The sequence below is a fragment of the Pelophylax lessonae genome (assembly GCF_965119305.1).
Source record: "Pelophylax lessonae genome assembly, chromosome: 3".
NCBI classification, from domain to species: domain Eukaryota; kingdom Metazoa; phylum Chordata; class Amphibia; order Anura; family Ranidae; genus Pelophylax; species Pelophylax lessonae.
Window position 1 is genome coordinate 496,348,280 of NC_138770.1, and position 27,845 is coordinate 496,376,124.

The 27,845-nt window shown below is 41.6% G+C and overlaps 1 protein-coding gene across 2 annotated transcripts in view; it reads left to right on the forward strand.

Annotated features, from left to right (window-relative positions):
• HEATR5B (HEAT repeat containing 5B) overlaps positions 1–27,845 on the forward strand; it is a 181,648-nt gene that overhangs the window by 14,776 nt on the left and 139,027 nt on the right. Inside the window, exons 3-11 of one of the 2 annotated variants that reach the window (XM_082250254.1) lie at positions 4,567–4,778; positions 9,040–9,148; positions 10,686–10,835; positions 16,326–16,497; positions 19,336–19,493; positions 22,623–22,872; positions 23,032–23,187; positions 23,284–23,534; positions 25,042–25,153. In XM_082250254.1, coding sequence (XP_082106380.1) covers positions 4,567–4,778; positions 9,040–9,148; positions 10,686–10,835; positions 16,326–16,497; positions 19,336–19,493; positions 22,623–22,872; positions 23,032–23,187; positions 23,284–23,534; positions 25,042–25,153 — 1,570 coding nt within the window. The remainder of the gene's footprint in view (positions 1–4,566; positions 4,779–9,039; positions 9,149–10,685; positions 10,836–16,325; positions 16,498–19,335; positions 19,494–22,622; positions 22,873–23,031; positions 23,188–23,283; positions 23,535–25,041; positions 25,154–27,845) is intronic. The other variant, XM_082250255.1, reaches the window with a different exon arrangement.

The window sequence follows — 27,845 nt, forward strand, 5'->3', positions numbered from 1 at the left end:
ACTAGATCTCTTCAGTACGGAAGCAAGCAAGCTGAATCCCCAGCCTGGACCGGATCCTGGCTCCCTCTGATCCCTGTGATCAGCGGCAAGGCAGGCACACTGTTGCACCAAGCAGCTGGGCTGAGCACAATCCTGCCAGGGTACAGATCACACCAAGCAGCTGGTGGTGTGTGAGTTTGGGTGGCTCTCTGTGAATGCAGCTCCCAGCTCAGGTAAGGAAAGTGTCAGTCAGGCCCAATGTAACATCTCATATCCAGGCCAGCTAGGCTGATAAAAGCCCAGGCGCCAGGACACAATTTCTAGTCTCCTATGCGACCTGGGTCCTGGGATTTGTCAAGCCCTCTTGTAACTAATCCTAATGCCTGTGATAGTGTTTGAGAGGTTGGGTGATGGATCCTTTTTCTAATGTTTTATTATTTTTATAATATTATTTTTATACAGGTACCATCAAGAAGGTGATCTCCCCTCCTGGTGCCTGTTACCTTGCCAAGTTTTGGAGCGTTGTGCGCTCCAGTACCTGGCATCTGGTGGAACTACACAGCGGCTTACATGGCGAGCAATGAGCTGTCCATGCAAGGCATTATTGTTGCAGTGGTTTTTAACCAGCATGCAGATTACCAGCTATGGGGTGTAGTTTGAGAGTCTTTGTCTAAAACACTGGCAGTAGAGTCTAAAGTCTACTAAAAATAAATCTGCTCTCTAGCCCATATTAGGTTGGTAAATAGGTTTTTGCATGCACACACCTCTGTCCCTAACAGTTAAATGTTTAGCTAATTATTGGTTGAACTAGATGGACTTTTGTAATTTTTCAACCAGGCTAACTATGTAGCTAACCAGTCACTTCAACCTACAGGGTTAATACAGGCAAATGCTGTCCCTAGGTGAGAGGAGTGTTCTGTTGAATAGTGCATCCCGTCAGATAATGCCTCAGACACTACGCATGCGCAGATCGTCGGAGGCATTATATGATCTGCAAAGCACAGAGGGAGAATCTAATTGCCACATTCTGCCTTGCTCTCTTTGGGCATCCGCGAGCGATGGAATCAGCCCTGCAACACACCTAAATCCGCCCAACAATAGTATTCCACCTGTGACTCCGCCTATGACATCGCTCAAGTCTCGTGCATGCGCAGAGAGTGCGAGGCATAATCTGGCAATTAGATTCTCCCTCCGTGCTTTGCAGATGCCTCCGATGATCTGCGAATGCGGAGGCATTATCCGATGGGATGCATTATTCGACAGAACAGGGGTTATCAATTGCATGCTAAGATAATTTCCACAAGTATGTTTAGCTGAAGCATTTAACCCTCCCAACTGCACTGCATTTTGTGATAAAAATATTTAACTAGGGTTGTGATCAGGACACTTATTATACAGGATTTATATAGCGCCAACAGTTTGTGCAGCACTTTACAAAATAAATGGCGATAGAACTGTTCCATACACTTTGACACAAAAGGATTAGGAGAGCCCTGCTCGTGGAGTTCACAAGCTAAAAGAAGAGGCAAGTGGTACAAAAGGTAAAGATTTTGAGAGATGAACTGATGGATAAAGTTGAAGTACAGTTTTTAGGTGGAGGCGAGGTAGGCTTCCCTGAAGATTTGCGTTTTCAGGGATTGCCAAAAGGCAGAGTAAGAGATAAGTGGACAGATTGGAGTTTGGAGTTCCAGAGGATGGAGAGGCTCTGGAGAAGGTTGTTCCTTTTTTAGTCCACTTATTTATCTACATTTAAGAAACATACCCAACTGAACCTGTATGGCCCCATATTATTATTACCTCTTTTATGGCATGTGTGCACGCTTTTTGAAACTCTCATTACAGCCAGTCCTTTGTGGTAATTCTAACTGTGGAAGGCAAGGTATGGGAGTTATGCTCTATTAGAGACAGTCAGTCGTGAATTGGGATAAAGATATGAATATCAATTGCCATATGAAAGATCTCTTCAGAAGGTGACGCTAGGTGACACTACTTTCCCAAGGGATAAGGCTCAGTCCACATCTTTGCAGTTTACTTTTGATCCATTTCTGCAGTGCAAAATGCGGTGCATTTTACGTTTTTGCACATGCATTTTTTCGCGCATTTTTTTTGTCCATTTTGCATTGTTTGTTTTTTCTTTTTTTGACCCGTTAGGTGGATTAAAACGCGTTACTCAGCAAAACGCACTATAAGCTTTTCTGCAGCTTCTCCTTTGAAGTCTGTTGAGCCAAAAATGCACTGTTTTGCTTTTAGAAAAAGTCCCTGACCCTTTCCAAAATCGCAGAGGCTGAAAATAGCATAGATGTAAACTTTTTAGGAAACCATGTTATATGGACTGTAGTGCGTATCTGCAAAATGCAATAAAAAACGTATATGTGTGAACCAAGCCTAACAGGACTGTTTTAGCTCCAGTTAATTGTCTGTTGCTGTGCACATATCCTCCTTAAAGCAAGTTCTGTTTTTTTAACATAGTGGTGTTAAATATCATCCCTATGATTTGATTACAGGCCCACTGATGTTTAATTTTACCCATGCAGACTTGTGGTGCTGGGGCATCATAGTTGTGTCTGGTGAGGTTTGGTTTGTTTTGTGTTTTATTGTATATATATGAGCAGGGCCGCTGATAGGGGGGGGGACCACCAGCCCTCTTGTAGTGGGCCCACACAGAGAGGGGGATTAGTGATGGACAACAAATACAGAAATCTTCCTCCAGCACCTGAATCTGATCTGTCCCTCTCCCTGCTATCAGCTTTTATCTGTTGAGAAAGAGACAGTTGTCCCTCACTAATCCCCCTCCCTTTGTGTGGCCCCCCTCCCAGCACTTATCTCTGCTCAGGAGTTTATTTGTAAATTGTAACTTTGTTTCTCTCTGTCTGTCTCTCTGATCACTGAGCTCCAACTGCCCAGCCTGTATATTTTTCTCATCTCATCTTTTTTATTTAACATCTTTTTTTTTTTTTTTTTTTTTTTTTTTAGATTTAGCAGGAATAATGCGAGTTATGTTATATTTGTGTCTGATAATAGTGATTTTGTTGTAATTTTAGCTAAATATATCTTTAATATTTTCTTGGGGGGTCCCTGCCAGGTAGTCTGTACAGGGCCCCGCAATTTCTAACAGCAGCCCTGTATATGGGTAATCATTTATAACCTGTTCTTAATGGATTGACACGAGTGACCTCTCTCTGGAAAGGGACTTGTCCATGGACGAGGTCAAACTCTGCAAAATTATATACATGTACTTTTTATTTTGGCTGAGTTTAAAGAAGTAAGGAATATACTCTTTTGGCCCTACTTTCCCTGTGGGTCACAGGAGTGCACTAAGTTTTGCTCTCTCATGCGACCCATTTTTACCCGACGAGCTAAAGCCTGCCGTCGTCTGAAGTCACTCAGCTGGTCCAGACTCTGAATCAAACCAGACTTTAATGTCGAGATCCACCTAGATGCCTGGACTGGCAGCTGGTTGAGCCTCTGCAAGACTGAGCCAGCCGCATCCACCCCCTTCACAGCCTGGCGCTCCAAGGAGTGCTGGTGGGGCAGAACAGAGAGCAGTGACTGTCAGTCACCAGTCCTCTGCTCAGAAGACCAAGAACTGAGGGATCAGCAGTCTTTTATTGCTGAGTTAGGTCTAGACTCTAGAGGCAGCCAGGGACAGATGCAATATCGGACTGATGCTGCATCCACTTAGATGGGTTTGTTTTTTTTGTTTTTTTCAATTCCCCAACTTTTCTTTTAATCATGTAATTTTGGTTTTTATGCAATGGAGAATCTAAAAGCATCAGAATTAATAGAAATGTGATGTAATGGTTCATTGTGTTAGATATTTTAATATATACAAAAAATAGCGCACACATGCAAAAGAAATGACTATCAAATATGAAGACAATCAATAAATAAAAATGGGGATTTAGTCCCACCATATGGCCATATCGTGCTCAAGCCCATCACTACGTCAAAGTACCCCATTGTCAGTGGGCCCTACACTATCCATAAAAAGGATGAATCCAGCTTCTCAAACCATTGGAGATACTTACTCCTTACTGGGAGAGATGTGCGACTCCACTATGAGGGACTCCTCCTATATCTGCTAGCTAGTGGACACTGATAGAGTACAGGTGTGGGAGGGTGGGGTGCTCAACCCCAGAGTCTGGTCAGACCGAATACATTACAGAAAAAAAGGAGCTGGGGGGGGGGGGGGCACACCCGGGCACACCCTGGGGGGGGCACACCCTGAGCATGCATTTCTAAAGCCTGTGCAGCTATACACCAAGAGACATACATATATACAAAAAATAGCGCACACATGCAAAATAAATGACTATCAAATATAAAGGCAATCCATAAATAAAAATGGGGATTTGGTCCCACCATATGGCCATATCGTGCTCAAGCCCACCACTACGTCAAAGTACCCCATTGTCAGTGGGTCCTACACTATCCATAAAAAGGATGATTTTTTTCAATTCCCCAACTTTTCTTTTAATCATGTAATTTTGGTTTTATGCAATGGAGAATCTAAAAGCATCAGGATTAATAGAAATGTGATGTAATAGTTCATTGTGTTAGATATTTAATTCTAAATTCCTATAACAGACAGATGTTAAAGAAAACCAAAAGAAACTTGTGGAACAGCTTACAGGACTTATAAGCAGCTCTCCTGGTCCTCCAACTCGCAAGCTGCTTGCTAAGAATCTAGCTACGTTATATATTATTGGAGACACCTACAGTGTATTCCAGACATTGGACAAGTGCAATGAAATGATCAAGAGCAAAGATGACACAGCTGCATATCTACCTACCAAACTGTAAGTTTTAAACTACATTCAATATAAAGACAACAAATGATAAAAAAAAATGCATACGTGTTTCAAATATGGATCCCAGTGCAAGGGAGATCAAGTGGAGTTCCCCCAACACAAACCGATGGGCAGAACTCGTAAAACTGTGTGTGCTGTCTGATGCTGATCCCCTTTAACTGAAGAATATATTGCTAAGTAGCTGCCGAGGTCTCAGAACCCGGGAGCAGGAAGCTGCAGCCTCAAGGAGGGGTTGAGGTAGAATTCTTGTTACAGAGCCTAGAGCAAGTTTTTTTTTTTTTCTCCCCATATGTTCATTAAAAGTGTTTGCAACTATCCGTCTGTAACTATACTAATTAGATACGTCACTAAGCATAACAATTAAACGCCATCAACTCCTAAATCCTGTAGTGAGAATGGTTTACCTAGAACAGTAGTTCTCAGCCACTGAGCCATGGCCTGCTGCAGGGATGGGGCTTCCTGTTTTCTCTGATAGCTAGATTCTAACTCTAAGAGTAGAATAGAGCATTGTTCTGCCCTCCTGCAGGGTCCTGAAATGAGGGTAAATCTGCAAGGTGCCTTCTAGCAATTCTGGCTACCCTGGGTGCCTGAAAGTCCTAGCAATGTGGCAGGTACCAGGCTTTAGCTTCCCTACTAATACAGACACCCAGCAAGTGCAGCTTTATCCTCATTCAAGGAGCAAGCGGGAGTGCAGGACACTGCAGAGCTTGGCCTCCTGTATGAGCTAAATGTGTTGCTAATGCCTGCCTGTGCAATAAGCTGATTGATCAGCACAGAGCTGCCCTGCAAATACACAGAAGCCTTCTGCAGCCACAAGATCCCGCAGGTAGGTTGGCAGGGAAGCATGCAATCAACTGCTGGGATGCTTTGTGTGTGGCTTCTGAGGCTGTCCATCTTTGGGTATGCACCCACTTTCACATTTTCCTCCTTAGTCTTTTTAGTATTTATTGCTAGAGTGGCACAATGCCCTCATCCTAAAAACGTTTCTCTGCTGTCTGACCGGCTCAGTGATCCCAGTAATTACTCTTTCATTGATTCTCCAGTTTGAAATTGCTCATTTGTGTCTGTTCTGATTGGTATATGCATTCTTGTGATGAGTCCAGAAATCGACACTGTGCAATATTGTCTGCTCCAGGAACTTAACATAACTTTTCAAAAATGAGAACTAAAAATCAGCAGAGAACGGAGTTCTAGCTAATAGAAAACAATTCCATTTCACTGTTTTATTTTGGAGAAACATTACACTAGAATTGTGTTCAGTTCCTGTGGGATACAACTGCAATTGTGTGCTAATTTTTTTGGGTCACACCTAAAGCTTATGGTTACAAGTTATAGATTTAAAGTGGACTCTCTGATTTTGGCGTCTGTACCAGTGGTCTCTGTTTCCGCTGCCTAGAAACTGTCACAGCTTTTTATGCTTACCGCACCCCGTTCTGCCTCAAGTATTACACTAACGATGGAGACCTGCTACATACTATGGAAGTGTTCTAAACCTAGTAAGATTTTGGAAGGTTTTGATTTATGTTATTAACCAGACCTATAGGTTACAAGTCCCATTTGATCCATTGATATGTCTCCCTGGGGCATTGGATGAGGAATTGTATACCCCCCGCTGTTTATACAGCCCTTACCGACTTCTGTACCTTGCCCAGAAATTAATAGCAACGTACTGGCTTTCTCAACATCCCCCTACCTGCCGTAAATGGATTGAACAAGTAAATTCCATTCTAATACAGGAGAAAAATTCCTATAAACACAGAAATGTATGTGTATATATGGCAATGTTGGCTTGATACAGGCTTAGACCTCCACTGTTAACATTACTTTGGTTGGGCATGTGCATGGTGTACTGCACTTTCGGACTGGTCCCTCAGGACCTGTTACATAGGATGGCCAAGCTTCCACTATTTTTGCCTAAGTGAGAATAGCAGAACTGTCAGCAGGTATGTGTAAAAAAAAAAAAAAAAAAAAGTACCCACTCCCAAAAGAATAAAAAAAAGACATCCACAATCTAACACTAACCTATCTAGCCCTGTAAGAAATCCGTATACATACCTTTTTTGAAGCCGATCCGATTCGGTCTCTAGTGGCAGAAGCTCTGCAGAGGACGCGGCCGACTACGGCTGTGAAATGAATGGGAAGTGACGTCACTCATAGACTTACTATGGGGCTTCTGTTTTCGGTTGTGTCCTCTGCACCCGCCTCCACAGCGATGTCACGGCTGACAGCTCAGCATGGGATGGGGTCGGATCGGTTTCAAAAAAGATATGTGTACTGATTTCTTCTTTACAGGGCTAGATAGGTTAGTGTTGGATCGTGAATGCAGGGATTTTAGTGTTGGGGTGGACTTACACTTTAAGTGTGGGATTTGCTTTTAAATCTCTCCAGAACAATGTACAGGAAGTCATTCTTTAAGAGGATCTTCAGTTATTAAAAAAAAAAAAAAATTCAAGGCCAGCAGCTAAAATAACTGTAGTTCCTGACTTTTAATAACAGACACTCCCATGTTCAGGGATCCAACGCCGTCCTTACCCAAACCCGGTTTCTTTTCCTCTCTTTGTTGACGGCATGTTAACTGTGGGCAGCCGGCTGTGACTTCCTCTGAGATATTTACTAAAATTGGAATTGGTTCAGCCTTGCATAGCAACCAATCAGCTTCTAGGTTTTATTGTGAAAGCTTAAAGCACATCACTGCATCTAAGCACCACAAACCAAAAACGTTATTTGATTCATTTTTATTATTCAAAGAAAACTCCCCTATCCATCCATGTCTGAGCTTTATTTTGCTGAGAAATCGCTTTGAAAATCACCCCCTGGCATTTCTGGCCGTGGCCTTTTTGAGTAAGGGCACATGATTCATTTACTTCCTGCCCTTAGCTAAAGTATGCATACATGAGTGTGCTTAGCTGAGGAAAGACCCTCCTCCTTCCCTCCTGAAGTCACCTGGGATGCATGACATCATTTGCCTAGGCTAGAAACCTGGACGTAACTGAAGAAATGAAAAAAAAAAAGTTTTAAACAAGTAAATGTACTTTCCTATCTATTTACTAATGCTAGCAGCATGAGGACTAAAAATAATCAATTTTGACTTGGAGAGTATAGTTCCACTTCAACCACTTGCTGACCAGCCACCGTAGTTACACTGCAGCAGGTCGGCTCTTTTACGCGAAACAACGTACATTTACGTCGATTTGTGTAGCAGTTAATGTGGGCAAGCGCCGATTGGCTAGAGGGGGAGCCAATCAGCGGGTCTGGTGGACGCAATGTCCGCCGGGCACCCACGATCGCTCTCCAATAGAACACCCTTGGAATGAAATAGAGCGGATACTGCGAGCCAAGTCTTCTCCTCCACACCAGTGCCTGACCTCACAAATGCACTTCTGGATGAAAAGTTAAACATTCACATTGATGCATTCCTAAACCATGTGGAAAGCCTTCTCAGAAGAGTTGAAGCTGTTATAGGGGCAAAGGGTGGGCCAACTCAATATCGAACCCTACGAACTAAGACTGGGATGCCATTAAAGTCCATGTGCATGGAAAGGCAGGTGTCCCAATACGTTTGACAATATAGTGTATGTTCCCATTGTTAAGCCACCATATGTAGCACTAAACAAAATAACTCAAAGTGGTTATCTCCAACCCCCCCCCCCCTTATCTCCTAATTAGCACTGCAACAATATATAACCTGCCCCCACCACATCTTCACTATGCATATGTGAGAATATGTCCTCTACAGTGGTAAATCTGTTTTCGACCTTCACAAAACCTATCTCAGTTGGCCACCCTCCGGATTGCAGGTACAGGGGTCGCATACAACTTTGCTAAAGGTGGCATGCACCTTATTTGACTTGACCCCTGGCAATCGATCACATTTTACACAGGAATTTGGTTGAATTCCTGGAGTTTAAATTTAACCATTAACAAAGCATGCCAGTTGTATTTGCTTTGTTACTTGGGCAGTATGGTAGCTTAGATGATAACGCAGCAGCTTTGCAACATTGAGGACTTGAGTCCCCACCAGTGGCACTGTTTGCATGGAAGTTTTACTGTGTTTATGTGGGGTTTTTTACCCACAGTTCCAAAGCTTACTGATCGGTTAGTCGCCTTTCATCCACATTGGCCCTAGCATGTGTGAATGTGTGTGGGGTATTGGAGGCATAAGATTGTAACCCAGTATTGGCTTTGAAATATTTTAAGACTGTATTTTCTATAAAATAATAAATACATGTTATTTTCTGTCGTGTTTCAGAGCTGCTGTTGCATGTGTGGGAGCATTTTATGAAAAGATGGGCAGAATGTTGGGAAGCTCCTTTCCTGAAACTGTAAATAATCTGCTCAAGTCCCTGAAAAGTGCCGAGGTAAGTGACTATCATTTTATAGGGAGCAAAGATAATGTGCCTCTCCCAGCTTCATCAGACAGTGTAAAAGGTATATGACTTCAGGTGTGAAAATGGACTGCTTAGTTAGCCAGAATTACATTACTAGCTGCTACAATTTTCAGCATGCAGAACATCAACAGAGCTGGCCATTTTAGATGATTCTGATGAAAAGGCTGAAATTATCTCAGTTCATCAGATTACTCTCTTAGCTAAATAATGTGCTGCTACAGGACAGAGGAACCTCTGTTAAAGTTCAGCCTCAGAAGGATGATTCGGGTGCACCACGTAGTTGCAACAGAAACACGTAGAAAAAATGGACTGGATGGCAGCACTCTGAAATAATCACAGTTATTCAAAATAGCAATAAAAGATGAACATACCACAACGGGGATGATGACAACAGCTTAGCTGTTATTGTCATCATCACCGCTGTGATATGGTCATCTTTTATTGACTTTTGCTATTTTGAATAAAAGTGATTATTTCGGAGTGCCGCCATCCAGTCCATTTTTTATACATGGTTCTTTAGCTAGTATGCATCGCATACTAGCTCATTATGAATTACTTACCTTAGAACGAAGCCCCGACACGGACCCCCGGACACCGCTGTGGGAGCTAACATGATCCCTCGGCTTCTCTTCCGGGTTTGGCGGCTCCAGCGCTGTGATTTGCCGGAGCCGCGACGACGTCACTCCCGCGCATGCGCGCGGGAGTCATTTTGCGGCAAGCTCCCGGCAAGGAAAGCTGAAGGTCCGCCGGACCTTCAGAGCGCATGCGCCGCTCGAGTGAGCGGCGCATGCAGTGCAAATATCTCCTAAACCATGCCGGTTTAGGAGATATTAATTGTACCTACGGGTAAGCCTTATTATAGGCTTACCTGTAGTTAAAAGTGGCAAAAAGCGGTATACTACTACTATATTTGAAATCAAATAATTGTTATGATTTGACTTATAATTTTTTGGCAATAACCAGGTGTGGGTGGATTTCTGCCAGTGGGCGCTGGTTAGTGGGTATGGAGGAATAGGGAGGGAGCAGGCTGCCTTACCAGTGGGTGTACGCCCACATGTGTGACTCTCTATAGCAGGGATATGCAAACTGTGGCCCTCCAGCTGTAGCAAAACTACAAGTCCCATCATGCCTCTGCCTCTGGGTGTCATGCTTGTGGCTGTCAGAGTCTTGCTATGCCTCATGGGACTTGTAGTTTTGTAACATCTGGAGGGCCACAGTTTGCATAAGCCTGCTCTATACTCTCATGGGCTGCTCAGATGTGATAGGGAACAAATGCTCAGCATAAAAACTCAGTGAAAACTGAGCATGTGCAGAGTTGCCCTAGCTGAATTGGGGACATGGAGAGAAGGTGGAGATTGAGAGCAGTAGGATCATCCAGTTTTTTTGCAGAATACAGAAAGAGAATCTCCTAGTTATTGAATGAATATGAACAGCATGTAATACAGCATTTATTGATAGGTTTTTATGCTTTGATAAATGATCAATGACTGGTCTCTATTCTATCAAGTCACAGGGTCGCAGTGAAATCTTGATGAGTTTGCAGAAAGTTCTCAATGGCCTCGGAGGAGCTGCAGCTTCTAGTCACAGAGACATTTATAAGAATACGCGATCACTTTTGACAGACAGATCCATGGCTGTTCGATGTGCTGTAGCCAAGGTAACATTCTCTTCAATTACAAATTATTAGACAGCAAAATGGGACTATTCTAGTTTTACTTGTCATTATCTCATACTTATACAAAGTCCTTAATTTATGCTTTGCTTTTAGCCCGCAGGGAATTTAACCACTTTAAGACAGGAAGGATTTGCCCCCTTAACCACTTAAGCCCCGGAAGATTTTACCCCCTTCCTGACCAGGCCCTATTTTGCGATTCGGCACTGCGTGACTTTAACGGACAATTGCGCGGTCGTGCGACGATGTACCTAAACAAATTTGACGTCCTTTTTTCCCCACAAACAGAGCTTTATTTTGGTGTTATTTGATCACCTGTGCGATTTTTTTTTTTTTTTTTGATCATGCGCTATAAACAAAAAAAGAGCCTAAATTTTGAAAAAATTATATTTTTTTCACATTTTTTTTATATGAAATTCCCCAAAAAAATGTAAAAATCAAAATTTTTTAACATTTTAGGCCAAATTGTTTTCTGCTACATACGTTTTGGTAAAAAATAAAATCGCAATAAGGGTATTTTTGGTTTGCGCAAAGGTTATTGCGTTTACTAACTAAGGGAAAGATTTTTGTCTTTTTTTTTTTTTTTTTTTTTTAACGAGTAATGGCGGCGATCTGCGATTTTTTTTTTTTTTTTTTTTTTGCGGGACTGCGACATTGCGGCGGACAGATCGAACCCTTGACTGACATTTTTGACACTTTTAGGGGTACCAGTGACATTACTACAGTAATCAGTGCTATACATATGCACTGTTACTGTAAAAATGACACTGGCAGGGAAGGGGTTAACTTTATTGGAGAAGGAGGGGTTAAGTGTGTCCCTAGGGGCGTGTTTCTAACTGTGCAGGGATGGGGCTGTTCATGTAACAGCAGAGATCAACGGTCCTACATAGCAGGACTGTTTGATCTCTGCTGTTACACAGGGGAGAATGATAGGTGGCTTTGTTTACATTAGCCGCCTGCTTTTCTCCCTCTGTAACTGACGATCGCGAGTGACCGGCGGACATTGGGTCCGCCGGCCACTCGCGCAGAGGTGTCCGTGAATGAGCAGGGGCGGGGGAGCGGGCTTCCGGTGGCGCGCGCTAGCCCCCTATTGGCTCATAGGCTTGTGACGTACCAGTACGTCACTTTGCCTGCACGGGGCAGACTGCCGCAGTATATAGGCTTGCGGCAGTCGGCAAGTGGTTAATGACCAGGCCACTTTTTTCAACTTGGCACTGCGTGATTTTAACTGACAATTGCGCGGTCGTGCAATGCTGTACCCAAACAAAATTTACGTCCTTTTTTTTCCCCACAAATATAGAGCTTTCTTTTGGTGATATTTGATCACGTGTGCGATTTTTATATTTTGCACTATACACCAAAAAAGAGCGACAATTCTGAAAAAAAAAATATATATTTTTCACATTCTGCTCTATAACATTCCCCAAAAAAATTTAAAAATCAATTTTTTTTTAATATTTTAGGCCAATTTGTTTTCTGCTACATATTTTTGGAAAAAAAAAAAGCAATAAGCTTATTTTGATTGGTTTGCGCAATAGTTTTTGCGTCTACTAACTACGGGAAAGATTTGTCATTTTCATTGTGTTTTTTTTTTTTTTTGTTGTTTTTTTTTTTTTGTTTTTTTAACTAGTAATGGTGGCGATCTGCAATTTTTTGTGGGACTGCGACATTGCGGCGGACAGATCGCACCCCTAACTGACATTTTTGACACTTTTGGGGGGACCAGTGACATTACTACAGTAATCAGTACTAAAAATATGCACTGTTAAGCCCCATACACACGTACTGATCGTCGGCCGAACGATCGGCTGTCTTTTGTCCAGGGCTGTCGTGTCTGTTGAAAACTGCAAAAGACTGCACACGAATTTTGTCGGCCAACAACAGCCGACTGCAGAAGTGATGTCATGTGATGGTTAACTTTCCGTGTGTTTTTTCTTCTCTGAGCATGCCCAGTCTTGCAAATCTGCTGTCTGTCGGACGAAATCTGTACTGACTGGCGAACAATCGGCCGTTCTGGTGTTGGCCAACAAAAATTTTAATGCCTGCACGACAGATTTTTTTCGGCCGAAAATGCGCTGTCGGCTGTCGGAAGCATCATACTAACAAGCCTACAATCGGCCGATCGGTCTTCGGCCGAATATTTACGGCCGACAATCGGTACGTGTGTACGGGGCTTTACTGTAATAATGACACTGGCAGGGAAGGGGTTAATATTGTGGGTGATCAAGGGGTTAAATGTGAACCTTGGGGAGTGATTCTAACTGTGGTGGGGCGTGGCTTGTGAAATGACCATAGAGACCTGTGTTTCTACATAGAAGGATCCCAGACGCTCTGTGATCATTCCAGGGAGAAGAACGGTCAGTTGTGTTTACAACAGCTGACCGTTCTTCTCTCTCATCGGGGAACGATCGCGGGTGTTAGGCGGCAATCGGAGCTGCCTGCCCGCTGCATCAGGTTCCCCACTGACGAGCACGCTTGCCCCCTAGTCTCCTGCTCGCGACCGATGTACAGTTACAGTGGTTCGTGCAGGAGCGGCTGTCTGCCACAGTACATCTGCGGTGGGCAGTCGTAAAGAGGTTAAATGGACTTGTACTGTATAGCCTGCAGATTTGCAAAGATAAAGTCAATATTTGAAAAATGTTCACTCTGTTAGTGCCGGTTCACATTAGTACGATCATAGAGATCACATGTAATTTGGTGCACACTGCTCCTAAAATTACATGCGATCTCTGTGTGGTGCAAATTCAGCCATTAAGTTTGTATGGCTGAATTCGCACCGAAATCAGACCTAACTCGCACAGGACCCTTTTTTTGATCAGCAGCAGAATCGAATCGCATGGTGGTTCACTCTAGTGCGATCAGATTCTGTGCGAACTTTCAGATCGCACTGCGATATGCGATCTGATCTCGGGGTGTCGTTAACTTTTAATTATCACCCCCAGCGTATCGCATATGGCAGTGTGAACTGCCAGTGGTGCGGATGCGACGCGGGAACATGCTGTATATTTGCAGCATTCCCACATCACAGAAATGTGAACCGGCACTTAGAGGAAGTGAGAATTAACCGGTTTTGAATGCTCAGGGTTAAACCATAAATATCTATTATATTTAACAGGCTTTATTTTGTGAACCATAACTCTTTTTTGCTTTTTTTTATTTTGCTTCTGCTGCTTTTATTAATATAGTACATGTTGGTGATGTGGTGTTATTATATATTATAAACCGCTGTCAGTAAATGGTCACATAGATCAATTGTTTATACATATATGTATCGCTTGCATTAAAATACTTAAAGGCCAAGTTCACCTTAAACCAATTTTTAGCTTTCAGCACTCTCACATTTTGAATGACAATTACTCAGTCATGCAACACTGTACCCAAACAAAGTTTGTATAATTTTTTTTCCATACAAATAGAACTTTCTTTTGGTGGTATTTTAATCACCACTGGGTTTTTTTTTTTTTTTTGTTTTTTACGATATAAGTTAAAAAAAAAAAAAGAGCGAAAATGTTGGGGGGAAAAAAAACACTTTTTTTTTTTTTTTAATTTGTATTATACAATTTTGCAAATAAGTAATTTTTGTTTATACATTTGGGCCACAATTTATAATGCTACATTTTTGGTAAAAATAACCCAAATTAATGTATATTATTTAGTCTGTGTGAAAGTTGTAGAGTCTACAAGCTATGGTACAAATAATTAAATATTGATCACACCTGATGTACTGACGACCTCATTTCTTGAGGCCCTGAAATGTCAGGACAGTACAAATACCCTCCAAATGACCCCTTTTTTGGAAAGTAGACAGTCCAAGTTATTTAGTAAAATGCATGGTGAGTTTCTTTAAGTTATTTTTCCCCCAAATGTTTGGGAAAATTAAAAAATTAAATCACACTTTTAAGGGCCCTGGAGCACCTGGACAATGGAAACTCCCACAAAATGACCCCACTTAGGAAAGCAAACACCCCAACGTATATTCTGTGAGGCATGGGCTGCAGACAGGCACTCGAGTACTCTGATGGGCTGCAGACAGGTACTCTTTATTGCTGGGCAATCTGGGGACTATGCCTTACGCTGTAAGCAGTAACTAGCTGTTACCGCAATCCACTGATCGTGTGTGAGGAGAAGAACCTGATAACAGACAGGGAATTACCGCAGTTTGTTAAAATTTGTCACTGACTGTGATTGGACACAGCCGGTGACGTGGTAAAGAGCCAATTTCATTGGCTCTTTACACTGATCAGGGATGGGCTGTGTCAGAGTGACACCTCATCTCTGATCGCTGCGCTGCCAGCCCCTGGGGGTGTGCATGTGACCGGCTGTCATTGGACACAGCCGGTCCCGTGGTAAAGAGCCATTTTCACTGGCTCTTTACCCTGATCAGGGATGGGATGTGTCGCAAGGGTTATGCCACATTCCCGATCGCCACGCCAAGAACAGGCAGACGTCATAGGACGCCTGCACGGAGGCAGGAAAGTTTCCTGCTGGCATTATTTCCCTATATGCCGGTAGATAAGTGGTGTACAAAAAAAATAATAATTGCACATATTTTTGCTGGTAAAAAAATGTGCATTTTATTATTTATTTTTTCTACAGAGGCCTGTGGGGTATTGCATCCACAAGCAGTGGATTGTGAGTGCAATGTCAGGCTCCTGTGAATTCTCCCTCCAGCTTTCTGTCTGTACCTCTGTATGGACTTTCAGTTTAAAAGCTAGAGGGAGTGTGAAATTACTAGGAGTAAGCTGAACCACTTTTTGGCAGCTCAGATTTGTAGTGTATTCATTCCTAGATCCCTGTTGATGCGGCATAGCCACGCCAATCTTAAAATGTGACAATTGTTATGGGGGTTCACAAAAAGGATATCCGAGAACTGGAGAAAGTGCAGAGAAGAGCAACCAAACTGATAAGAGGCATGGAGGAGCTCAGTTATGAGGAATTATTGGAGGAACTGTATTTATTTTCTCTTGAGAAGAAGTGACTAAGGAGGATATGATCAACATGTATAAATACATAAGTGGTCTATATAGTGAGCTTGGTGAGAGTTAATCACTTTCAGGTCATCTTTACGTCTGGAGAAAAAGAGATTTAACCTTCGCAAATGGAAAGGCTTCTTTACACTAAGAGTGTGAAAATGTGGAATAGAATCCCTTAAGAACTAGTTCTGGCCAGCTCAGCAGATTGTTTTAAAAAAAGAGCTGGATGCACAAAATATAGCAGGATACTCATTTTTGAAGTATTAACACTGGAGTAGTTGAATTTTTTTTTATTTTTTATTTTTTGCTGCCTTCTGGTGCAAATATGTGTATCGTATATAAAGGTTTTCTATTTGCGTGTTTTTTTGTTTTTTTTTAAACAAAGTATGATTTTTTTCTTTAGTTTTAAATATGTTCTGTCTTATAGCTCTTTGTAATATATAGGAATGTGGAAAGAAAGATTACTTGTCAAGATATTGATCTATAAATTCTCTTACTACAGTGCTTGTTGGAGCTTCAGAGTGAAGCCGTATTTATGTGGACGGCGGAGCTTGAGAATGTTGCAACGCTTTGCTTCAAGGCCCTGGAAGGCTCTAACTATGGGGTCAGAGTTGCGGTGTCTAAACTTCTGGGAACTGTTATGGCAACTGCATTAATGCCAAAACAGGCAGCAGGTAGGTTTTATTAAAATCTTTCTCTAACAAAAATCGGTATTTCATTATTGCAGTCTATAACAGCAAATGTAAAGTTGTGTGTGTGTTTTTTTTTTTCTCCTACATTGTCAGTGTGTATGTGTGTGTGTGTGTATATATATATATATATATATATATATATATATATATATATTCTCTCTGTGACCATATTAAAGTGGTTGTAAACCTCAGTCATGAAATCTGAACAATGCACCTATATCTGTAATATTTACTTGTCTCCCTCCAAAGCTCAGAGCAAAGAGTGTAATTTCTCTCTGGTGCTCCATTCCTGTCTTCAGCACGTGTCACTTCTGACAAGTTTTGTCCTGACACCAGAGATAAAATAGTGACGGGGAGGAGAGCTCAGCACACAGGTTGTCTATTCATAACACAGCTCTGCGTCGTTTCTTCCTTCCTATGCCATGTGTGAAGGCGGGTGTCTCTTTCCTCCAATCAAACACTGTACAAGAGCTGTAACTGCAGCTCCCCATCCCCTTCTCTGTGCTACTGACAAATAAGGATTTTATCTAAATTAAGCACTCTGAAAGGATATAGAAAAGAGAAAACTGCAGTGCAATATAGGGCCCAGTGTCAGAAAGTTGGGTTTTTAAAGGTCATGGGTCCTACAGCAGGACAATGACCCAAAGCGCACTTCAAAAAGCACCCAGAAATGCTTTAAGACAAAGCACTGGAGAGTACTGAACTGGCCAGCAATGAGTCCAGGCCTAAATCCCTTAGAGCAACTGTGGAGAGATTTTAAAACGGCAGTTGGAAAAATGAATCCTTCCAATCTGAGATACCTGGAGCAGTTGACGAAACAAGAGTGGTCCAAAATTCCAGTAGAGAGGTGTAAGAAACTTAATGATGGTTACAGGAAGCAATCTGATTTCAGTTATTTTTTTTATTTTTTTTTTTTCCAAGGAGTGTGCTACCAAATAATAAATCGAGGGTGCCAATGATTTTGTATAGTCCATTTTTAGAGTTTTGCATGGAATGTGTCGCATTTGGCTTTTTGTTTCTCTGCTTTTTTTCCTACCGATACTAACAAAACAGATAAGCATGGGAATGCCTAAACATTTGTAATTGCAACAATTTTCTGGGCCAAGTGGTGCATTATCTGACAAATGCAGGGGTGCCAATATTTTTGGCCAGGATTGTATATAACAACATATTAAGAATATATATATATATATATATATATATATATATATATATATATATATATATATATATATATATATATATATATATATATATATATATATATATTCAATGGTGTAGGACAAATACATCCAACTGACGAAGGTGCATAAAGGCTTGCCCACAGCACAAGGAAGAAAACACACAGCTGATGGGGGACCAGAGACAAACATCTCTTTAGCAGAATAAAGGGGTAAATATTGCCTAATAGGGAACATAATATTCAACATAATAATAAGTTAAAGAAAATTACTAAAGTGCATCCATAGATACCTTTTGGATCATGATACACACACACCCACACGTTCCAAAGTGTTCCCCATCATTGTATGGAGGTCTAGGCCAAAGGCAGTTAAAATATTCATATGTATAAAATCCCATAAGTCTCTAAAATAATATACAGGTGTGGACAGCATATTAGGCTGTCCACACCTGTATATGAGACTCCCCTTAAAGCGGAGTTCCGGGCACAGAAAACATTTTTCAGTGAACATACCCCCGGGACAGTCAGGGCTAGTACATTCCACAATGGCTAGCCTCTGATCTGTCCCGGTTCGCACTTACCTGCAAGAAGAAATACTCATTTCTTCCACAGCGTTGCCATCTCTCTTGTGGGCAGCTGAAGCCGGCGCGATCCTCTTCCGCGTCTCCTTCTCCCAGAATGCGCCTGCACCGGCCCCTCTCGTCACTTCCGGTGTGGCGCCGCATTCCTCCACAGCTTCTGGGCATGCCCAGAAGCTGTTTAGCAGGGAATGCGGCGTCGCCCCGGAAGTGACGAGCGGGGCCGGTGCCGTCGCATTGATTCCTGGGAGCGATGACGTTCAGCTCCCAGGAATCATTGCAAGCCAGGAAGTGATGGCGGAGCCGCGGCGCAGAGGGAGGAAGTGAAGAATAGGTGAGTATATTCGATCTACAATTACAAGGTGAGTACAAAAAAAAAAAAAACCTAACTATCCAATTCTGTTTCAGGTGAAGGAGAACAAGCGGACGGGCACAAAAAAAAAAGATCGATTTTGTGCCCGGAACTCTGCTTTAATTGCAAGCAGATGTAATAGATTGGTCAACCACAAGAGGTCAGCGGTGTAGACAATACAGCCCACAACAATATGTACATACAGCCCCAGGGAACTTTATGGTTTAAAAAAAAAAAAGTTCCTAAATGAATCGAAAGAAACCTGGATAGAACAAGCCTACCCACATGAGACCAGGCAGCTTTCCTGGATTCAGAGGCCTGACAGGTCTTCTAACTCTTCCTCATAATTCAAAACTAGGGGGAAAAAAGTTTAAATTGGAGTTTTACTTTAAAAATCCCTGAATTTGCCAAGAGCTGCATAGTTGTTGTCATGTTCTCAACAGTTTTACTGCAAATAAATATTGCATGAGTCTGTGCCCAAAATACGTTTTATATACCTTCTGTAACAATTATCAGTATACTACAGACTTGGAAATATTTACATAGAATTAATAAACTGTCAAGTACTATTTTGTCTTTGATTTTTTTTTTTTCTTTCAGCATAGTTTTTAACATCCTACAATAATCTTTTGTCTGTAATCTGAATTATTTATGTAGCTTTATTCCCACAATTGTTCACATCCTTTTGTTTTATTTTGTAATTCAAGTTATGCGTCAGAATGTGAAAAAAGCCACGTTAGAAGAGGTGCTGGAACTCATGGCTACAGGGTTTCTGCGGGGAGGATCTGGGTTTCTGAAGAGTGGAGGAGAAATGCTGAAGGGGGGAGGGTCAATCAGTCGGGAAGTAAGAGTTGGTGTGACACAGGTGAGTGTCCTTCTTCTTTTTTTTCTTTTTTTTTTTTTTTTTTTTTTAATTTTGGTGTTAAAGCGGAGTTCCAAAATTTTTTTTTTTAGATAAAAATACCCCTAGGACAGTCAGGGCTAGTGCATTTAAGCAACAATAGCCTCTGAACTGTCCCCTGTTTAGTGTACCTGTAAGAAGAATTACTTACTTTGTAAATTTCTTGTCCAGTGCTGCCATCTGTGGTGTGGGCAACTGAAGCCTCAGAGTCCCTCTTTGTGTCCTCTTCCTGGATTTCGGAGTCCCAAAGTGCCATGCCTCGTCACTTCCAGGCACGTCATCCCACAGCTAAGCTGTTCTCATTCATTCAGCAGGGAATGACGCGCCTGCACCGGAAGCGACGAGGGATACCGGGGCAGGCGCATTGACTCCTGGGATTGAGGACTCTCATCTCCCAGGAGTCAATGCAAAGGACGAAGTGACGTTGTGGGCCGCGGCCGCATAAGGAGGAAGTGGAAGGAAGTTAAGTTCATTTACATTAAAAATAAGGTGAAAAAAGTAAAAATAATAATTATCCAATTCTTTTTCAGGATGTTTTAATGTCATTGATGGTGTAAAGTGTAAAAATAGGATGGAGCTCCGCTTTAAAGCCTATGCCCATATTAACTAGTGATAATTGTTTTTGTTCTGTAATTTCCACTTGTAAAATATTAGCTTAAACATGACTGTTTATTTTAAAGCACCATTTTTGCTTTATTACTTTAACTTTTCTACATAGGCAGCAATATGTTATGCCATTGCCAGTGCCCCACCGAGGCATACAGATGGAGAGTGCTTTAGTTAGACAAACAGATTTCAGGCTGCCTTACCAGCTATAAAAAGGGGTGTGGGGTGACCTACCAAGGTTCGACACTCCCACCAAGAAACCAACTAAGGGCACTACAACCAATCAATGAAGTAAAAAATAAATAAATAATTTTATTAGGCACGTATGCCTGTGAGAAATTCAAAAAAGGGAACTTGGGGTGACATGAGGAACCCTGCACAGCAACATGTTAAAATACAACATTAAAAATGGCACACAGCACATATAGTAAATGGACTTGAGCCTAAACCAACCATTGATTGATGACCGTCACTATAGTGTTCAATCAATATACACCATTCTAGTGTTTTAAGCCACCTTTGCAGTCAAATGACGGTCATCAATCAATGGTTGGTTTAGGCTCAAGTCCATTTACTATATGTGCTGTGTGCCATTTTTAATGTTGTATTTTAACATGTTGCTGTGCAGGGTTCCTCATGTCACCCCAAGTTCCCTTTTTTGAATTTCTCACAGGCATACGTGCCTAATAAAATTATTTTTTACTTCATTGATTGGTTGTAGTGCCCTTAGTTGGTTTCTTGGTGGGAGTGTCGAACCTTGGTTGGTCACCCCACACCCCTTTTTATTTATGGTACCCCATTATCCAACGGTCACTTCCACTGACTATTTTTAGTCATTGAGCCGTACTTCCCCAGGAATTTACCTCTGGGGTTTATTGAGAGGCCTATAGTGGATCACCAACAATTGCTTGTTTTATTTTGCCTTACCAGCTAAATAAAATTGTGACATTTGTGATAATTTACTGTTTTATTAAGAAAAAACTTAATTAAATTAATAAAAACTGCTGGTGCTGGTGTGAAAAGCCTCCTTGTCTTTTAATAGGTTATATAGCAGATCTCTCCGATAAGGCCAGCCATACATTAATAGATTTCTCTCATTCAGCTATACAAAAGAAATCAGACATATTTCTTCATCCACGCTAAACAGTGTGGGTAAAGGAATCTTCAATGCCGGCTGTTTTTATTCTGACAGCCAGCACATTTGCGGCTATCAGGCTACTGAACAGTGATTGCATCTGATTGGATGCGGTCACCGTCTGGCTAAAACCTTTCCACCCGACTCCTGGAAAATCGAAATGATGTGTTCACCATACACAGACTATGTAAACCAAGTTTGTATTTGTATCCTTTCATGTTCAACGGAGTCCTTGCTCCCTCTAGTGGTCTGTCTGAAAACTGTTCTGGTGTCTATACTTGGTTAATGGATGAATATAAAACATTTGTTTATTCGAGTCCTTGTCCTCCCCACCAACCAACCATCGCTCAGTGATGTTCTTGTACCACCATGGTCTCATGTTCTGAGTTTTCTGGTTCTATTTTCTACATGAAGGGAATCTCCTATTCCCCCCCCCCCATTCCTCATATTCATCCTTCGAGAAGGGAATTTACCTCCATATTACGTAACCTCCGTACAGATCATTCATTCACGCCATCCTCCATCCATTTCCCAGTGTCCATACCATTTTATGTCCATTGAACCCGCCCTAATAATGGTGGAAATTGCCAAAACCAAATTTCTGAGTGAATATATAATTATTAGATATATTCATATATTCTTTTGCCGCGTTGTTATACGGCATACAAGCGGTATAATTTAATAAAAATCTATTCTTAAATAATAATAAAAAAAAAACATTATATGTGTTTATCAATATGTGTTACCTACACTTTCTGTGTCCTTTTGTAGCCATGATGAAAGAGGTGCGCTGGGTCCCTGAAATGCTTTGGATGCCTTGTGGCTTTTTTCTGTTATTTACAGACTTAAAAAAAAAGTACTTGTGGACTTCTTTGGTTGAAATGCATCTGACTGGACGCTGTCTGTTTGACTGAACTCAACAGGAATCGTCTGAAATATGAGTCATGTTTGTCAGACTTTAGGTTGACTTCACAGTATGAAAACAGTTTTTTCAAATATCTATGTGACCATATAATCCATTGAATAATGGAAGGTGCTATTGATTCTGCTCTGTCACTCTGGTTATGGCTTTTCCTCTAAGCTTTTCTGTCAGTATTAAGACATTAAAGCTGAGATGCAGGCAAATAGCTCAACACACCAGTAAAGTACAGATGGGTGGCAGTGATTGAGATAAGAAGTTTAAAAAAAAAAAAATGTAAGCAATTTATTACACTTTTATCATCAATTTCCATTTGAAGGTGATGAATTGGAGTGAATCTGAATTTAAGCTAAATAGGGATAAACTATTAAGTGAACTAAAAAGTGTGTGATAATATTGTGATGGTAAAACACAATTTCCTTTTTCATTTTAGGCATATGTAGTCTTTGTCACCACTTTAGGAGGACAATGGTTGGAGCGCAATTTTGCTACTTTTCTTTCACATGTGCTTGACCTAGTGTCGCATCCACGAGCCACCCAAACACATGTAGAGGCTGTCTATTCTCGAAGATGCGTGTCATTTATTCTACGTGCTACAGTTGGCAGTTTGCTTGGTGAAAAGGCACAGAATGCAGCAGCTAAAGAGATCTGTCAGGCAATCGGCAAGCAAATGAAATCTGTTGGTAAGATGTCTGTTTTATTCATATTTAAATTTGCTTTAAAGTGAAGTGTTATCAATGCAATTTTCACATATTTTAAGAAAAACCTGTTTTTTTTTCTTTTTTTTTTTCACGTACTTTTTTTAAAATCTGTTTTAATTGTTTGTTTTTTTCATTTTACAGAAGCTGTTGTTAATGATGCTAATAACGAGAATAAAGTTGGTACAGCTGATGTATCTGCTAGTCAGCATGTAATGGTGTGTGCTCTGCAAGAGCTGGGAAGTCTGGTGCAAAGCCTAAACTCCACTGCATCTCCTCTCATACAGGAACCCTCAATAGGTAACTGAATAGTCTCCAGTATACCACTGTATAATTTATATTATGTAGTCATATTTACATCCCATGTTGAGTGTTTGTTTTTTGTCTGACATATAGGTTTACAGGATACAGTGACCTCTGTTCTCCTTCACCCCAGTATGGCAGCCAGGCTTGCTGCTGCATGGTGTTTACGCTGCGTTGCAGTAGCTCTACCCTTTCAGTTGACCCCACTCCTTGACCGATGTGCAGAGAGGCTCAACAACCTAAAGAATTCACCAGAAGCTGTCAGTGGCTACAGCTTTGCAATGGCAGCCCTTCTTGGAGGTGTGCACCAGTGTCCCTTGGGTATCCCTCACTCCAAAGGAAAGGTAAGAATCAAAGCATAGGTGTAAAAATATTGGTGGTAGTGTATTTGTTACCATTCATCCTTTTTATATCCCGCATTGGCAAAGATTTCTTCTTTGGAATATGGCTGCCTTAGTGTAAATTCTGAGACCTTACATTAATATTCTTGGTACTGCGTTTTAGTCCCTACTTGGGATAAAACTTCTGACAAACACAAGCAATGACAAGGGGAATAGAGATGCGGACATTTCCTCCGCTCCATATGCATTTCTCTTTCCGTTGCTTTTCTCAGGAAAGTGCTCACAGCCAAGACAAGCTGTGGCTATGAGTTGACTGTCTCCTTTAAAGTGGTTGTCAGATTTCAATAGGAGGTGGGGTGTAGGGCAGGTCAGTACTCTTAACCAAGGTTGGAAAGCTTAGAAACATGGGACAAATAACTATATGTACTTTATTCCATAGGGGACAGAGCTGAAAAAATTCTAATTCTATACATGCAGGTAGATAAAAACTGCGCTACCCCTATATTAAAAATTGTTATTGTGTAGTGTTAATGTGACAGTAAATAAGTCTTATAACAAATTTAGTGTACCATCCATAGGTAATTAATTTTAAAGTGCAAGAAATAAATGAACAGTGAATTGTCTCCATATATATACCTATTCCTTCCAAATAGTATAAAGTGTAAATGTGCTATTATTGATTGCTCAATAAATAGGTAATACAATTAATAAGTGAATAAAAAAAGTGAATAAAAAAACCAGCTCAATGGCTCTAAAAAATTCCAACCTGAAAAAACATTTAAAAAATATATATAAAGTGCAGGGAAAGAAACAACAATATTGTCCTGCAAACCAATCATGCAATAATATAGTGGACGAAGTCCGTGCTGCAATAGTGCTGATACAAAATAGTGCAAATGTGCAATATAACAGAAAGTCTTTTCGTGTGACTCTTAAAAGTGCCGTTGCCGATGCAAACACATATGCAACAGTGGTGTGACCCTCCGCTTCGGTGTAGAGTAGTAAGAATTCCCACTTACCAGATGTGGTGGATTCCCGGTGGCGTACGCCAGCAGGAATCAGTATAAGCTTTGGTCACAGTTATTCCGGTCTCCTGGTGAGAAATGGGGGTCTGTGATTCTTTTGCTGGTATATGCTCAGGATATAGAAGGAAGAAGACTCCTCATAGTGTAGACGGTTCAAATCTTCTTTATTTTAAAAAAACATCACGCCAATCGCACAAGAAGAATTTTTTAAAAGATATGCACTGGATAATAAAGAAAAAAGAATAGCTGGTACACCTTTGGCAGACTCGTAAGCCTCGCGGCTGTGTCTCGAGTCCGCTCATGTGAACTTGCGCCGTACCCGGAAGTGGGGAAAACGGTGTGCGGTTCAAAGTAAGGGACCAGATTGAGGCAGCGTGCGTTGCAACTTGATGCGTTTCGTCATAGAAATGACGTCATCGGAATTCTATACATGCATTAAATCAGAACTATATATTGTATTGAAATCTTGACTTTTCCTTTTATAGATGGTTGTCAGTATAGCTGAGGACTTGCTACGCACAGCGTCACAAAACAGCAGACTGTCCCTGCAGCGAACCCAGGCTGGCTGGTTACTGCTTGGAGCTCTTATGACATTAGGTATTGGTTCATTTACAATGAATGGGTCTTTTGGCAATCCGTTTTGCCTATTTGCGTATTTATTTGCATCTTCCTTGCTGGCATGTTGAAGTGTTTTTGCTGCTAACAACTGACTCATTTTACAAGGTTATGCCAAATGAATCTGCTTCTTGTTTCCTAAACTTTGCAATAACTGTTTGTCTATGTATCAGTCCTAAACGATTTCAGGGACTTAGGCGCTAAGTTGAGGATAAGGACCTCCAAGGTAGTATTTTCCGAAATACTACCTGTACCTCGAGCCACACCAGAGAGGCAGCGGGAGATTAGGGAAGTTAACAAGTGGCTGAGGAGCTGGTGTAGTAAGGAGGGTTTCAGGTTCCTGGAGAACTGGGCTGACTTCTCAGTCGGCCACCGGCTCTTTTGTAGGGACGGATTGCACCTAACTGGGGAGGGTGCAGCCGTACTGGGTGCGAGGATGGCCAAAAAGTTAGAGGGGCTTTTAAACTAGGGAATGGGGGGGAGGGTACAGATGTAGAATTAGCCAGTGGAAAGCAAGTTTCAGAGGGCAGAAATGGGGACATTAGCGGTAGGGTGTTCGGAGCTCCTATACCCAGGGTGGGTATGGGGAAAAATCAGGAGAGCAGCCTAAAAACATCAAATGAGGATATATGTAACCGGACAAAATTAAGAGGTTTGTATACCAATGCCAGAAGCCTGGCCAACAAGATGGGAGAGCTGGAGCTGCTGATGTTTGAGGAGGACTTTCGATTTTGTGGGGATAACTGAGACTTGGTTTGACAGCTCTCCTGACTGGATGGCAACCATTCAGGGGTATTCCCTTTATCGCAGAGATAGAGAGGGTAAAAAAGGAGGAGGGGTATGTCTGTATATTAAGAACAGTGTACAGGTAAATATGAGGGATGATATTAATAATGGAGCTATGGACGAAGCAGAATCCCTATGGGTAGAGCTTCAAAGGGAAGGCACGGTGGGGAAGGTAATATTGGGCGTATGCTATAGGCCCCCCAACCTGAGGGAGGAGGGAGAGGCGGACCTCATTTTACAGATAGGATTGGCAGCAAGGATGGGAAATGTCATTATAATGGGGGACTTTAATTATCCAGATATAGACTGGGCAGAAGGAACCGCACACTCAGCCAAGGCTAGGCAGTTCTAAATGTTTTGCAGGACAATTTCATGGTTCAGATGGTGAATGCACCGACGAGAAACAATGCAGTACTTGACCTACTGATTACCAACAATACAGACCTGCTCACGGATATAGAAATACGGGACAACTTAGGAAACAGTGACCATAGGTCAATAAGTTTCAGTATTAATTACAGTTATAGGAATTAGAGGGGCAATATAAGGACACTGAATTTCAAAAGAGCCAATTTCCCTAAACTGTGCTCGCTGCTAGAAAATATCAATTGGGATAGAACCCTGGGAACAAAGAACACGGAGGAAAAATGGGAGTGCTTCAAGAGCATACTTAACAAGGGGATTGACCAGTGCATTCCAAAGGGAAATAAATTTAAAAGAGCAAAATTAAACCCTGGGTGGCTAAACTCCAACATAAAAATGTATATTAGTGCTAAAGATAAGGCCTTCAAAAAATACAAGACTGAGGGGTCATTGGCAGCATTTAAGCATTACAAAGAGTGTAATAAGAAATGTAAAGAGACAAAATCAGGGCGGCTAAAATAGAACACGAGGGACATATAGCGGAGGAGAGTAAAAAGAACCCCAAGAAGTTCTTTAAGTATATAAACAGTAAGAAAGCGAGGCCAGAACACATTGGCCCCATAAAAGATGACAAAGGAAATATGGCCACTGAGGACAGAGAAAAGGCGGAAGTGTTAAATCATTTCTTCTCTTCGGTCTTCACAAAAGAATCAGGGGGCTACACGAACCTAGCTTGTAAGGCCGAACTAAACAACACACCTCAGGAAATGCCGCCATGGCTAACAGAAGATAGACTTGGAACTAAACTAGAGAAACTTAACATAAATAAATCACCGAGACCGGATGGCTTGCACCCGAGGGTTCTTAAAGAGCTCAGCCAGGTGATTGCCAGACCATTATTCTTGATCTTTAAGGATAGTTTGCAGACGGGTATGGTGCCAGCTGATTGGAAAAAAGCCAACGTGGTACCAATATTTAAAAAGGGGCCGAGATGTATCCCGGGGAGCTATAGGCCGGTCAGCCTAACATTGGTAGTCTGCAAGATTTTGGAGGGGATGTTAAGGGACCACATACAAGACTTTAGTAATGAAAACTGTATTATTTGTAGCAATCAGCATGGATTTATGAAAAATCGTTCTTGCCAAACCAATCTATTAACCTTCTACGATGAAGTGAGCTGCCACCTAGATAAAGGTAAGCCTTGGGATGTGGTGTATCTGGACTTTGCAAAGGCCTTTGACACCGTTCCCCACAAACGCTTACTGTACAAACTAAGGAAGGTAGGTATGGACCATAAGGTGAGTACCTGGATAGAGAACTGGCTCCAGGGGAGAGTTCAGAGGGTGGTGATTAATGGGGAGTACTCAGATTGGGCGGGTGTGGAAAGTGGGGTCCCCCAGGGTTCTGTCCTGGGACCAATCCTGTTTAATTTATTCATAAATGATTTAGAGGAGGGGATATCTAGTACAATCTCAGTATTTGCAGATGATACTAAACTAAGCATGCCAATATCTTCTATGCAGGA